Source organism: Pinus tabuliformis, chromosome 1_1, assembly GCF_031772625.1.
Source record: "Pinus tabuliformis cultivar Carrire ecotype Pingquan chromosome 1_1, CPIR1, whole genome shotgun sequence".
Lineage (NCBI taxonomy): Eukaryota > Viridiplantae > Streptophyta > Pinopsida > Pinales > Pinaceae > Pinus > Pinus tabuliformis.
The window spans coordinates 492,888,167-492,903,412 of record NC_142297.1 but is presented as its reverse complement, the minus strand read 5'-3'; the positions used below and the strand labels follow the sequence as shown (position 1 = coordinate 492,903,412).

The 15,246-nt window shown below is 41.5% G+C and overlaps 1 protein-coding gene across 3 annotated transcripts in view; it reads right to left on the bottom strand.

Annotated features, from left to right (window-relative positions):
• Window positions 1–698: 698 nt before the first annotated feature.
• LOC149213932 (medium-chain fatty acid ethyl ester synthase/esterase 2-like) overlaps window positions 699–15,246 on the bottom strand; it is a 424,233-nt gene continuing 409,685 nt past the window's right edge. For all 3 annotated transcript variants that reach the window (XM_089392144.1, XM_089392145.1, XM_089392146.1), the window contains 2 exons: window positions 1,504–1,887; window positions 699–1,285 (listed from right to left, as the gene is read on the bottom strand). In XM_089392144.1, the coding sequence (XP_089248270.1) occupies window positions 884–1,285; window positions 1,504–1,887 (786 nt within the window). In that variant the 3' untranslated portion in view covers window positions 699–883. The remainder of the gene's footprint in view (window positions 1,286–1,503; window positions 1,888–15,246) is intronic.

Sequence of the window (15,246 nt, the reverse complement as noted above, 5' to 3'; positions counted from 1 at the left end):
CTACATTTTTTCAGCTCCTGATATTATTGTGTTTCCAAGGTCATAACAATAATGAAGGCTTTTAACCATAGGAGTTGTTTAACGAGGCGGAGGAATTGCCGGACAGTCAAAAGTGTTCGGAATCCAGGCAAAAATATTTCAAAAAATCTTGTAGAAACAGTGTTTGAATCATGTTTTTAATGGTGGAAATGGATTCAGCACCATCAAAAACATCTAGGACACCTAAAATTTTGAAATTTAACAACTATAACTTGAATTTACAAAAATCTTGCCAGATTTTCTCTAAATATGACCGAATTTCCATAACTTTCCAGGCAATTTCTCCGTCTAGTTAAACTACGGCTCAACCATATACTTTTTTAAAATGGGGGTGGCTAGTTCCCTGAAGAAGCATTTATTAGGCCCGTATGTATAACATTTTTACATATATAAAAGCTGATATCTGTCATATCAATCAACATCAAACACCATATATCAATATACATTCACGATGATACAAATGGCTGCCGTGCAACATCACGATAGGGATCGAACACGGGCGGGGAGTGAATAAGCCATCAGCCCCAACCGCTAAACCATGCACTCACGTGCAACGGCTCAACCATATACTTATATACACGACATTTAATCTTCCTTGAGTAAAAGGTGAACTAATGTAAAAAGATTGTGTTCATTCTACGTAAAATAATGACAGGATATTAAAGTGAATTTAATCATTATATACGAAGTTTATCCTTTCAGGGATGGGGGCATGTTCTCCCAAACAATATGACAACATACGATAACGAAAAAGGATTCATATGGGCATAAATTGAGAAACTGTACTCGTAGCAGACGGTTACATCTGTCAATGTACCATACTTGAGCAATCCTAAAGGGACAACTATTTTCCATGCCATGTTGCACTCCACATGTTTTTAACCTTTCTTTTAAAATTAAACACGAGAACTGAACCGACTAAAGGCCATGTAGTTACAATGGCTATATAGGCCAGAATCCACATCGAACGCTTTTGTTGCCGAGAAAGTTGCATTAAGGCCTTTATAGGTACTAATTTATTTGAAATGTCATCGCTGGTTCTTTGCTTCTGCACTACATGTTCGTTTGATGGACCAGTTTTCGCATTTACATGTGCACAACCATCAGAGTTGCAGAAAGTTAAATCATCTTCAGAAGTCTTGTGTACATCTATGACCTTGTTTCCTCCAAATTGAGAAAAAACATCAGTTTCTGAATTTTTTGGCCCCACATTCAATACAGTTTTACCTTGTGTAGTAGCCTGCATCTGCACACAGAAAATAACCTCAATAAATGTCTTTAGATATTCTTAAACATCAACATTCGACTCCTTTTAGAAGGCTAGAAATAAACGAGCGAGCATCTACTATGATCACTTTTTCCAATAGATTTTGGGTCCCGAAAAACATCTAAATAGAAAAGACTAATTATTGTCATAGCCCAATTTCGTCTTTAATAACAATTAATTATGAAAGAAATTGAGACCTGGTTCAAAAGTTGTCGTAAAACAGATTGAAGAACAATGAACTCTGCACAACTTTTAATGCGTATTTCAAATATAGACCCTTTTTCCCCATTTGAGAGCTTAAGCTGAGAATATTCTACACTGCCTTCTTCAAGCTTTGGTTCTTGCATAAAGGGAGTGTCCGTTGCAGCATGTGGTTGTTCATCATCTACACCTTCATTTTCACCCGATATTTTCGTAGATGATTTTGAAGGTAAAAGTAATTCTTCCATAACTCTGTCATCTCCTTCAGAATCCATACAAATATTATTGTCGGTGCTAACCATTCCATCTTCAGAGACATTCAAATAGGGCCCTTTGTCAATAGAAGATGTAAGCGTTGAGCTCAGACCAGAAGTTTGTACCTGCCATACAAGAAGTTTTATGAAACGCCAACAAGAACAAGTACATTTCAAATTAGTATCGACTCTGAATACCTGACACTCTTGGGAATTGCCAAAGAGATATAGTACAAGCTCACAGTATTAAAATTTTAATTCAAAAAGTGCAAGTCCCAGATTATCATGTTTCTAAGTTCACTGTCTTAAAGTAACCGAATGTTATGTGAGAATAACTTTTCAATAGACATTTTATATAACGAACCAAAAGGGTGTATCATAGTTACTATGTACCCAGGTGCTAAGAACAAGGAGTGAAATTCCTTCAAGAAGTTGAAGAAGAGCAGATTGACAGAACTATCAGATTTTCTGGTAATTGATAAATACTGCCTGATATAGTGGAGAGAATTGAAAAGGACATATTCCTAATAACGTTGTAGCAACACAGCACATGGTTATCCTGACTTATGCTACCCATGTGCGAAATACATGTACCACTCTCACCTATTTCATCACACATTACAATAATAATTAATTATAATATCTTGATATGGTCATGGAGGTCTGTTAATTTTAGATAACAATGGTATGTTCCAATTTACTTCAATGTTCCTTTAGCAACCCAACGACAATTTCCAATTATTTCCAGTTGCAATCACATAAACTTAATCACATTGACAGTAATTGACAGTAAATGAAGATAGAACATAAAAACAAATGCAGAAAACAAGCCAAGATAAGAGGACACCAGATTTGGCGCATGCCAGGGAAAAACCTCAATGTGGGGAAAACCCTTTGATCAAATCTTCTTATTATTATTCAATAGTTCAGCAGAGAAAGAGTATAAAAATCAAATTCACTTGCCCAATACACAGTCAAATCAGCCCTGTCAAATTCTGCTGTGAAATCAGCCCTAACCAGAAAGTCAATGCTGGGCAAAATAGCAAAAAAAGTCCTCAAAACAACTTGTTCTTATCCAGTCAAACTCGTCCTGATCAGAAGGTCAAAATCAGCCGAAAAAAGTCCAGTCAGAATCAGTCAAAGGAGAGAAAAAACTGTTGTAATTTTCCATGGTCAACGTGTAATTTGGTCCGCAGTCAAAGTTCTCAGAAAACCTCAGTTTCTGTGCCAAAATCTGCGGCCTGCTGAGACAGAAATTTCCCCAAAAGTTCAAAGTCAAATGATGATGGTCTCGGTCAACACTGGTCAACGCTGTCCAAAAGTCTGAAATTTCTGCAACTTTGGTTCTGTGATTTAGCCCATAAATTCTCAGTTTTGTGCCTAGCTGTATGGCCTGCCAAAATCAGTCTTTTCCACCCAAAATCGAAGTCAAACTTGGTCAAAAACACCCTGGTCAATGCTGGTCAAACTGTCCCTGAACTCTGAAATTTTCAGCCAGCAATCTGTCCCAGAAAACTCGTCCTACAACCACACATGTGAGATAGAGAGACGCTGCCCCATAGTTGTACGACCCAATCAGAAGAAGAGAGAGAAGAATGTGCAAGTGAATGATGTCCAAATGAGGAGAGAGGTCACTCCTATTTATACAATTCGTTGAGGGTGAAAGGACACATCCATTAGGCTTCTTGAGCCTACATTATGCTGAGGCCGACCTTAACAATTTGTGCATGAGAGAATAAATTAAAAATTCCACTTCTGCTAGTCCGAATGAGATGATCTTTATATCAAATTTGGACCTCTCGGAAAGGGGAATCCAATGCAATAATCATCTCCATCATATGAGCTGTCCCAAGGTGGAATTTGGCCCTAGTTGCCAATTTTAATACTCGCTCTCAACTAGGGAGAATTCCACTTGCCAATCCATCTGACATCATCATGCCATCCTGTCATCATATACCATCTTTGTCATCACTACTCTGCTCTGTTGAACCATGAAATAAAAATGAAGAATTGATCGAGAGTGAATCACAAGACCTTACCACTCTTCACTGACAAAAGTCAGTAAATGATCCCAGATCAAGTTGTTGAACACCATGCATTCCAGTCATAGGGAGTATGGTAATACATGATGCGTCCATCGATAGTGCTATGGTCCCTAATCACTTTTCCCAACTCATTGGCCAGATGAGAGGTACTTCCCATGAGTCCCAGATTCCATGGGTAGGATGTATCCTGGGGCATCGACAGAGAAGGTGAACCACTCATCCTGTTCATATGCCATAGGAGAAGGTGAACCACTCATCATATGTCACTTGTAGGGGAAGGTGAACCACTCACCCTACGTACATGCATCCGCAATCGTAGGGAAAGGTGAACCACTCACCCTACACACATGTCAACCATCATGGGGTATCACAGGGGAAGGTGAACCACTCACTTGTACATAGTGCACCACTAGGGGAAGGTGAACCACTCACCCTATGGTTGCTCATAGCTCCAAGAAGTACCTCAAACCCCCAGGAGCTCCTAGAGCTTAGTGTCCAACTCATATGGGACCTTCATAGGAGGGTCTGTCTGTGACTCCAAGTCTCCCTCAGAAGGCTAAGAATTTGACCTTCCCCAAGGGCTTCAAGAGAATGTTTGCACCCTGCTTATCCGTCTTGATGTGATGAAGCCTTATTGCTCCTTGTTGTACCATACCCTGGATAAAGTGGTACCTGATATCAATGCGCTTGGAGCTGTCGTGGAACACAAGATTCTCTGAAAGGTGAATCCCACTCTGGTAGTCGCAGAAGATCACGATGGTATCCAACACGTGCTCAAATAGCTCGTTAAAGAGATTCCTTAACCAAACAGCTTCACAAAAAGCCATACTTGCAGCAATGTATTCAGCCTCAGCTGTGCTTAAAGCAACCAATTTCTACTTCCTGCTCGTCCAAGATACTAAAGCAAACCCCAAAATGAAGCAACACCTAGACGTGCTCTTACGATTCACCACACTACCAACCTAGTTAGCATCAGTATATCCACGTAGCCTCAAATTCCCAGCAGTGTATCTCAGTTTAGAATGGATTGTGCCCTGGAGATATCTCAAGACATTCTTAGCAGCAATCCAATGAATGTGATGAGGCTCAACCATAAATTGACTCAACGTTTTCACAACGGAGCATATGTTAGGACGAGAGTTTACCAAGAACATTAGGGCCCCCACAAGTTGTCAATACTCGGAAGGGTTTGCTAATCCAGGCCCAACAGCACTTCCACATAGCTTCTTGAAGTTGAGTTCCATCGAAGTAGACACCAACTTGCAATCCACCACCCCACATCTCTCAAGCAACTTCACAATGTATTTTCCTTTATAAAGGAAAACTTCATCTGCCTTTTGCGATACCTCCAGCCCTAGGAAGTAGTGCATCAGTCCTGGGTCCTTCATCTCGAATTTGGAAGCCAACTCCCTCTTGCATTGGTGAATGAGAGGGTCATCACCTATCAGAAAGAGATCATCCACATAAAGGACTTGAATGAGAGGCATGTCCTTTTCAACCTTGAAGTATAGGTTCGAGTAAGCTTCGCTCCTTGTAAATCCCAACTTCATAAGATAGTTATCAATCCTTTCAAACCAAGCCCTAAGGGCTTGCTTCATCCCATAGAGGGCTTTCGATTCATCTGACAGAGATCCATTCAGCTTTTTGGCATCATCATCATCAGTCCTTCCTAGGGATAGGAAGATCTCAGACTTTCCCAAGGGCAGAATCTTTATCAAAAGTGACATCATGACTTATTTCCACTTCTCTTTGACCAGGCACATAGATTCTATATTCCTTCGAAGTTTCACTATAGCCCACAAACGTTCCTTTCTTCCCATAAGCATCTAGCTTGTTTCTTTTCTCTTTTGGCACATGAAAATATATGGGACAACCAAAAATTCTAATATGAGAAACATCATGTTTCTTACTACTAAAAACTTCTTCAGGTTTCTTGAATTCCAATGCTTGATGCGGACATCTATTTTGATCATACACAGTGGTGTTGGCAGCTTCTCCCCATAAGAACTTTGGTAGACATTGGCTATGAAGTGTGGCACGGGTGGCTTCTATGATAGTTCGATTCTTTCTTTTCTCGGCAACATCATTTAGTTTAGGAGTATATGAAATAGTGGTCTCCTCTTAATGCCAACTTCTCTACAATAGTCAATGAATTCATTTGACTCATATTCGGTCCCATTATCGGTCTTGAATATTTTGATCTTCTTCATGTTTGATTCTCGACCAAGTCTTTGAAAGAGCAGAACCATTTGAACACTTCATCCTTCTTCTTTAAGAAATAAATCCATGTTTTACGAGAGAAGTCATCCACAAAAATTGCATAGTACAAATATCCTCCCAAAGATGTTATGGGAAACATACCTGATAGATCAGAATGGATCAATTGAAGAATATCAATAGTTTGACTTCCACTTGAGGGGAATGGTCTCCTAGTATGTTTTCCAGTTGCACAACCCTAACAAATTCCTTCATGATCTAAGCTGAATTCAGGCATACCTGTGACCATCTTCCTTACATCAGGTAAGGCTTTGTAATGAAGGTGAGAAAATCTTCGGTGCCATAATTCGGATTGAAGAGAAGTATCGCAAGTTATAGCTCTCGAAGGACTTCCTCCAACCTGATAGAGACCTTTAACCCTAAACCCAAGTGTAAATGCATCTTTCAGGTTCCTTTGCCAAACACGAACCTTCCCATCAACGAATTTCACCTTGAAACCTTTATCCCCCATCACAAAAATAGCGGCCAGGTTCTTTCTCAAATCAAGTACATACAACACTTATTGTGAATGAAGGGTTTGACCTTGATTAAGTGAACAGTAATAGTCTGAATTCCTTTTACGGGATAAGTGGCATTCTCCCCAAGTATAGCTGATTGTGAAAATTGAAATAAATTGCTCTAAGCATATAGCATACCTAAAATTAACATGGTGGGATAAGGAGTCACTCCCTCACCTTTCTCCATCGTGGTAGTTCTCAGCTTCTCCTTCAAAAACATCTTCTGATTCTTGGAAGGATCTTGGAAACCCTTTGCAATGACATCCCACATTTATTTGGTAGTATTCTTGCCAAATATATGCAGAACTATATGATCTCTAACTACATTGAGGATCGTCCTCTTCGCCTTAGCTATCCCCTTATTGTAGTTCTTTAGTTGTCGCTGATCTATAGGTACGGCTATAACATTATCTACATACGTATTTAGACCATGCTCATCTAGAAGGAAAGTCATTATGGATTTCCACACACAATAGTTTGATGCTCCATCAAGCCTATCCTAATCTCTAAGACCTGATCCAACCATCTCTGCGAAAAATCAAAATTGGGAAATAAACAAGAATCTCCTCCCTTTCATGCTCGGTCTCTCTCTGCTACTCGCACTACCTCTAGAAATGCGCAAATTGCTACTGATTTCCTTCGGATATCCCTTCTTTGGTATTCACTCTGCCCGCTACCTCAACTGGGCAACTCACTCAACTTTTTAGAAGTCCTACAGAATTTGTCACACGATCTGTTGCTCCTGAAGCTCACATTGGCTGACTGGCAAAACTTCTTGGCCTATTGCAACTGGAAATCACAATCTCCTCCTGAAAACTAGATCTCGAAAACCACTGAGAAATTTTGGAAATTCCTCTACTGTGTGCTTTTCTCTTCCACCCAATGTTGATCTACTATTGCAAAATCACTACAACCAGATCTGTGCAACGAACTTACTAATCTTCTCACCGGAACTACTTCCCCACAAATCCAATTCCTGCTAACCTCAGCTTTTGAGGCTATTCGAATTTCTCTGTTGGCTACACCTGAAAATCAAACCCTTACCTCTGCAGTTTGCACTGCCAGCTGGCCTATGCGTAGATCAGAGAAATTCTGCCCAGAAACTCTCTCTGAAGCTGCAAAATTTCTCCTTCACTTTTGAGCCTCCGATCTGGTCTTCAATGATCTGATACCATGTGAAAATTCCTTGAAATGCAGCAACTGGAATTTATTCTTCTAACTAATTAATTATGTCATTTATTTGTTACGGTCTATAATGAATAAATCACATTGTAATTCTTCACAATAAAATTACGCTGCGGAAAATACACTGGAACTGAGAAAATAGATGCACACACAATAAAGTGACACCAATATTTTCGGACAAAAGTCTCCAAAAACACCCAACTGGGAAAACTGGTGCAGCAGATGGGGGTTTAGTTTATTATGCAGTAGTAAAATCTAAGTACAATAACTGGATACCCAAACTAGCAATCATCTAGCAAAATAATCTGGCCAAAATATTAGTGAGACAATTTGTCTCACCCAACAACTAATCTCAGCTCCAAAACTGGAACAAATTGGGTTGTTTGAAACCCCTGTGTTTGCCTCTACGTAGACTCTACTTGCACTACCTATGGAAATGCTCCAAATTTGTTGTTCTACCTGACTCAACCTTTGGAGATGACTGGTTTGATCTCCTGGAACCTCTTCCGACCACTAACACTTGAATTGACCTCCTCTCCAACTTAATTGAACTTCTCTCTAAAGCCTTTTGCGCAAGCCCTACAGAGCCTCACTGAGAAATAATGCAACCTGCTTGTTGCTGACTCTCTGGCACAAGAATTTCACCGAAAGTCACTACTGTAGCTCCCTCCATCACTGATGCTCTAGCTCCAACTCCCTCCTATTGAATCTTTGTAACTAGATAGCTCGATCTACCCAATGAACTTGCTCTCCCTCTTGTTCGATGTGTTTATTATTGAAGTTTCTAAGTCTAATAGTTAAAAACCCTCCATGTACTTTCTGATTTATTCCTTCCTACTTGTTCTGATTAATTAACAAGTTAATTACCATGTAAATACTAAAAATAAACAAAAGTACATGCTCAACACATTACAGATCATCAACTGAAGGAAACAGAAACAAGCACACAAATGACACCGTTATTTTTGGACTAATGTCTCCGGAAAAACCCAATGCAGGAAAAACGGTGCCGCTATCTGAGGGTTTGATTTATTAAGCAGTTTCATAATACAATTTGGGTGCCAAATCCAGCTCACCCAACAGTGAAAAATCTCGGCAGTAGTACCTTTCCTTCAGAGACAGATGCTCCGGCCGAAACCACGGATAAACACCCCAACACCCTCTGTGTTGGCTTTCCCGGCAGTTCCAGTTGTTCCCGGCAGTTCCAGCTTCTACCCTCTGCATCAACTGGCAAAACTTCTTGGCCTATTGCAACTGGAAATCACAATCTCCTCCTGAAAACTAGATCTCGAAAACCACTGAGAAATTCTGGAAATTCCTCTACTGTGTGCTTTTCTCTTCCACCCAATGTTGATCTACTATTGCAAAATCACTACAACCAGATCTGTGCAACGAACTTACTAATCTTCTCACCGGAACTACTTCCCCACAAATCCAATTCCTGCTAACCTCAGCTTTTGAGGCTATTCGAATTTCTCTGTTGGCTACCCCTGAAAATCAAACCCTTACCTTTGCAGTTTGCACTACCAGCTGGCCTATGCGTAGATCAGAGAAATTCTGCCCAGAAACTCTCTCTGAAGCTGCAAAATTTCTCCTTCACTTTTGAGCCTCCGATCTGGTCTTCAATGATCTGATACCATGTGAAAATTCCTTGAAATGCAGCAACTGGAATTTATTCTTCTAACTAATTAATTATGTCATTTATTTGTTACGGTCTATAATGAATAAATCACATTGTAATTCTTCACAATAAAATTACGCTGCGGAAAATACACTGGAACTGAGAAAATAGATGCACACACAATAAAGTGACACCAATATTTTCGGACAAAAGTCTCCAAAAAAACCCAACTAGGAAAACTGGTGCAGCAGATGGGGGTTTAGTTTATTATGCAGTAGTAAAATCTAAGTACAATAACTGGATACCCAAACTAGCAATCATCTAGCAAAATAATCTGGCCAAAATATTAGTGAGACAATTTGTCTCACCCAACAACTAATCTCAGCTCCAAAACTGGAACAAATTGGGTTGTTCGAAACCCCTGTGTTTGCCTCTACGTAGACTCTACTTGCACTACCTATGGAAATGCTCCAAATTTGTTGTTCTACCTGACTCAACCTTTGGAGATGACTGGTTTGATCTCCTGGAACCTCTTCCGACCACTAACACTTGAATTGACCTCCTCCCCAACTAAATTGAACTTCTCTCTAAAGCCTTTTGCGCAAGCCCTACAGAGCCTCACTGAGAAATAATGCAACCCGCTTGTTGCTGACTCTCTGGCACAAGAATTTCACCGGAAGTCACTACTGTAGCTCCCTCCATCACTGATGCTCTAGCTCCAACTCCCTCCTATTGAATCTTTGTAACTAGATAGCTCGATCTACCCAATGAACTTGCTCTCCCTCTTGTTCGATGTGTCTATTATTGAAGTTTCTAAGTCTAATAGTTAAAAACCCTCCATGTACTTTCTGATTTATTCCTTCCTACTTGTTCTGATTAATTAACAAGTTATTTACCATGTAAATACTAAAAATAAACAAAAGTACATGCTCAACACATTACAGATCATCAACTGAAGGAAACAGAAACAAGCACACAAATGACACCGTTATTTTTGGACTAATGTCTCCGGAAAAACCCAATGCAGGAAAAACGGTGCCGCTATCTGAGGGTTTGATTTATTAAGCAGTTTCATAATACAATTTGGGTGCCAAATCCAGCTCACCCAACAGTGAAAAATCTCGGCAGTAGTACCTTTCCTTCAGAGACAGATGCTCCGGCCGAAACCACGGATAAACACCCCAACACCCTCTGTGTTGGCTTTCCCGGCAGTTCCAGTTGTTCCCGGCAGTTCCAGCTTCTACCCTCTGCATCAACTTTCCCGGCAGTTCCATCTTCTACACTCTGCGTCAGCGTTTCTGGCAGTTTCGGCTTTTGACCTCTAAGTCAGCTTTCCCGGCTACTGCTCTAATCCTCCCAACACTATCTCTTCCTCTCTGCTTCTGTATTCACTATACCTCAGTTGCAACTCCAGATCACTCTCTCAACTTTCTCAGCAAACCCAGCCCCAAAAAGTCAAAATCTTGATCTCTTGGTGTGCTCTCCAAGTGACCCTCAAGCCTCCTCTTATACTTTTCTCATTGACAAATCAACGACTGAAATTAAGTCCCCAATCAATGACTAAGATTAGATCTGGCTTAATCCATGACTTTTGGATCATTCTAACACAGTTTTATATTATTTCACATTAATATTTTAATTTCCCTAAGATTAGACTTAGGGACTCCATTAAAAATACTAATTATTTTAATATCTCCCAAACTGTTTAGAATCTGCCCAAACCCTTTCTAGGTATTGGAGATCTCATGTGCCTTAGCCTCTCCACCAAATTTCGTGGCTAGAGCACATCCGATGCTACCCCAAATCAACACTCCCTCTCAGTGAGGACTGTGCTCTAGCAATACTCCTTACTGAGTATTACTCTGATCATCTAGCATCGATCCCTAATGCTAGGCCTACTGCCCATCATCTGTACTGTTGCATCTCGTACTGCCACCCATGGCTCTGCCACTGCCACTGTTGCATCTGTATGACAGCTCCCTCTACATACGTGCTACTAACCATGGCCCTGCCACTGCTAACTGCTGCACTGCAACTCAATGACTGAGAAGTAAGTAACTGATCTCCCAACTCTGACATCTCTGTCATGCTAGAGACACTCCTAATGCTGAAGCTCCCGCTGTCGCTGACAAGTGTTTCCTCTCTGACCTCTACACTGTTGCAACAACTCTCTGCATCTATCACCGTTGCGCACTTCTTTGTGCCATCGTGCACTGGTGCAACACTTTCGTGCTTCTTGTATTGTTGCAGCCTGCTAGCCTCGCGCTATCCTGGGAATCCTGCATTGTAGCTCTCTCTGCCGCTCCATCCTCGTTCGTCACTACCGACATCCACCAGTCTTGCTACTCCTCTTCAAGGCTCCCGTAGCCAGGTATAATCCAAGAGATTGGGTACCTCGGGGATCCTGCCCCTCATCTTCTATAGTCCTCTTGACTACAGCTTGATATCTCCCCACTTTCACTCAACTGGCGTGTGAGCACTCATGGCACAGTCATCATCTGTTCACTCCTTCGAGTCTATCTACTTTGCGCCTAGAAGTTCTCGGTTCGACTCCTGTTGAGTCTCTCCACTTCCCGTCTAGAAGATTTCGATTCGACTCTTGCTGAGTCTCTCTACTTCCTGTCTAGAAGTTCTTGGTTTGACTCTTGTTGAGTCTCTCTACTTCCTGTCTGGAAGTTCTCGGTTCGACTCCTATTGAGTCTCTCTACTTCATGTTTGGAAGTTCTCTTCTAGACTCCCTCTGAGTTCGAATTTCCCTCCTAGAAATCCTTCTGCCCATGTCGAGATGCCCACCACTTTAATCGTATGTGCAGCCGCACCATTGATCCAGATTTCTCGGCTAGAAACCCTTGGTAGTGTTAGTGTCGGTCTTGAAAGCCCTCCATCAGTGATCAAAGCTCTTTGCATTTGCATTAGTAGGTGTCTCATCAGTGTCAAATTTTGCATCCCGTTAGGCATGTCATAACCCTGATGGAGGAGCTGGTCTATTTATACCCCTCTTGGCTTTGCTGGATCAGGTCATATCAGTCATTAAGTTTTTCAAGCTTGTCTTGATTTGTCTTGAGGTCAAAGTCCTAGGTCTAGGGTTTTGGTCATTTATCTCTGCAAGGTCATGTCTTTGGAAATCCATGAGTACTCAGCAAGCCAGAGGGAGGATTGCAAACATGTTTCTCCGATATTTTTATCTTGTACAGTGAACTTTCACCTTGGATTTAAAAACTCTGTTTTTAAAGCCAAGGTCATTTTCTCAGTTTTTGTAAATAAGTGATGAAATTTCAAAAGTCTTCAGCGGACAAATTGCAACCCTGGTCCCCTTGCCAAGATCCCTCAGATGATCTACCTGCAAAAAGAATCAAGTCAAAGCACTCAAATAAGTCAAAATCAGGATAAAAGAAACCAAAAATCAGTGTTATAAAGTGTCAAAAGGAAAACATTAGAAAGTGGGTTTATGAATGAAATTTTTTCAAATGAAATCCATAAAAGCCTAAATTCCCTCCTTTCACTCTCATTGTGCATCCTAATGCTTGCAAGAGAGGTTTGAGAGAGCGATTGTGAGAAAGGAGCAACGGCAGAGCAATTTCGGGCAGCAGACAGGTGCGCGACCCGTTGAGCCAGGTGCGCGACCTATTGGGTGTGCGCGACCCGTCAGAGGGTCTCCCGCCATTCAGAAAAACAACGGGCGCGACCCGTCAAAGGGGCGCGACCCGTTGAAGGTGGTGCGCAACCCGTTGAACCGCCTTGCTGCAAACTTCAAACAAATTACCTCAAACTCCTTCCAAGCTATCAATTTGCTCGAGGTAGGTGCTCTAAACATGGATTAATTGCTGGTTATGATGGTGGGTGTCATGAACATGTTAAAATGATTAAAATTTTGCAAGTGGAACTCCTTATATGGCTGCAATGTTAATGAGCAAATGGTGCTAGGGTTTATGTTGTTTCAAGTTATTTTTCCCTTTGGTTTGTTTCCCTCCTTTCCCTTTCACTCACACTTATATGTTCATCTCTTTTCCCATAGTATTTTACAAATAAAATGCAAATCTTTCCCCATCCCTAATCACTAAAAATGAAAACCCTACCCTTCTCCCAAAGCATCAAAAAACAAAATTCAAAACCCTAGTTTCCCCCACCATATGCATGTGTAAATAAAACAAGAATGTTGGTAAATATGTCAGCATGTTGTGTGTATGGTTTCCCTATTTCCCCTATTAATGCATGTAAGCATATTCCCATGTTCACTTTCATACATGTTTTTTCCCATATACAATGATCTTTGCAAATGATTTCCCAATTATAAATATGTATTCCTATATGCATAATGATTTGCAACATTTCCCTTAAAAATTCCCTGTTATATTTATATATTCCCATTCCTTGTTAAAAGATCCCTCCCCTGACATTTCCCTCATGTCTTTTTCCCCTTGAAACAGCATAGAGTTCAGCACTTTTTGCAGGCAGAGACAGCAGTTCAGTTTGTCCACTTTGCTCCTAAACCATGTCAGAAACCGAAACTTATGAGCAAAGTGATGACCATTCATCATCTACAGAGGTTGAGGTACAGAGGAGGCCTCGTAGGGGAGGTAAGGGTGGACATCATAAGCGAGAGGAGCCCACCTCTTTGGCAGAATTATAGGCTTGTCCCATGGCAGTGACTTGTTTTCAGTACATGTCTTGTTATCAGTTTTGTGAGAGGATCTCCCGGATTCAACATCACAGAGAGTTGGCCCGCCTCTTTGTTTTACATTTGCATGATGGACATGTCAATCTAGCAAGGGTAGATTTCACATTGACACCCGAGGTGATCTCACATGCTACAGGGATACCGAATGTTGGTGAGGTGTGGCCTAAGCGCAAGTTGCTAGATATTGTTCACTTTGAGCCTTATGTTCGGCCATCATTCTTGAGACATTTAGCGGGTGTTTTTCCATTCAGATTTCTCCGGAGCGAGTATGCTCCCATCATGAGGCTTATTATGCACTATTTTACCTGTGGGGGCAGATTTTCACAGGTGTACTCATATCACATTCGCCTCTTGATGCACTTCACCCGAGTGAGGATGATGAACATCCCGGTTTTCTTCTTTCAGAACATTCAGAAGATGGTGCCCATGTTGCAAAGGAAGACCCCGGCCCAGCAGTACAGGAGCTTATGTCATTATGGTTTGACTCAGCTCATAGTCTTGCATCAGTTGACACAGCAGGGTATCTCATGGGAGGAGTTTATCTCTCGTGAGTTTTTCACAGTGCTACCTCAGCCACATCATGAGGAGGTCATTCATGAGGAGGGAGGACCATCTCAGCAGCCTGATATTCCGGTCACCCGACATGTCAGCTCCACACCTCTGGTCACCTATCAGAAAGGCCCAAGGGCCTTATTTGCAGCAGCTAGGCGAGTACTATCTCCACAACAGGTGGAAGGGGTCTCGCCTTCATCATCAGCTCAGCGAGTGTTATCTCTACATCAGGTGGAAGGGGCCTCGCTCTCTTCATCAGCACAGAGGGGCAAACAGCCCATGATTCATGAGGGTCCATTAGCAGTCCCAGACACCGAGGTCATTGATCTTGAGGCCAGTTCTCCTAGCCGAGAGGCAAAGGAGATCATTCAGCATCTCAGGGTTGAAAATGATGCTTTGCAGAAGAGACTTGAGGGTGCCCAATGGACTATCACTTACTTGGAGTAGCGGAACAAACAGTTAGAGGAGGAGAAAGCACTTGATGAGTTATGGAGGATTCGCAGTGACCGAGTCTTGAACCGAAGAAGACCCGATGATCCATTGCCTGCTGACCGAGAGTCAATGCTCATTCAGATGAATGCATACTTAGAGAGGCTGTTGGCTAAGGCCAACCAAGAGAAAAAGCTGCTG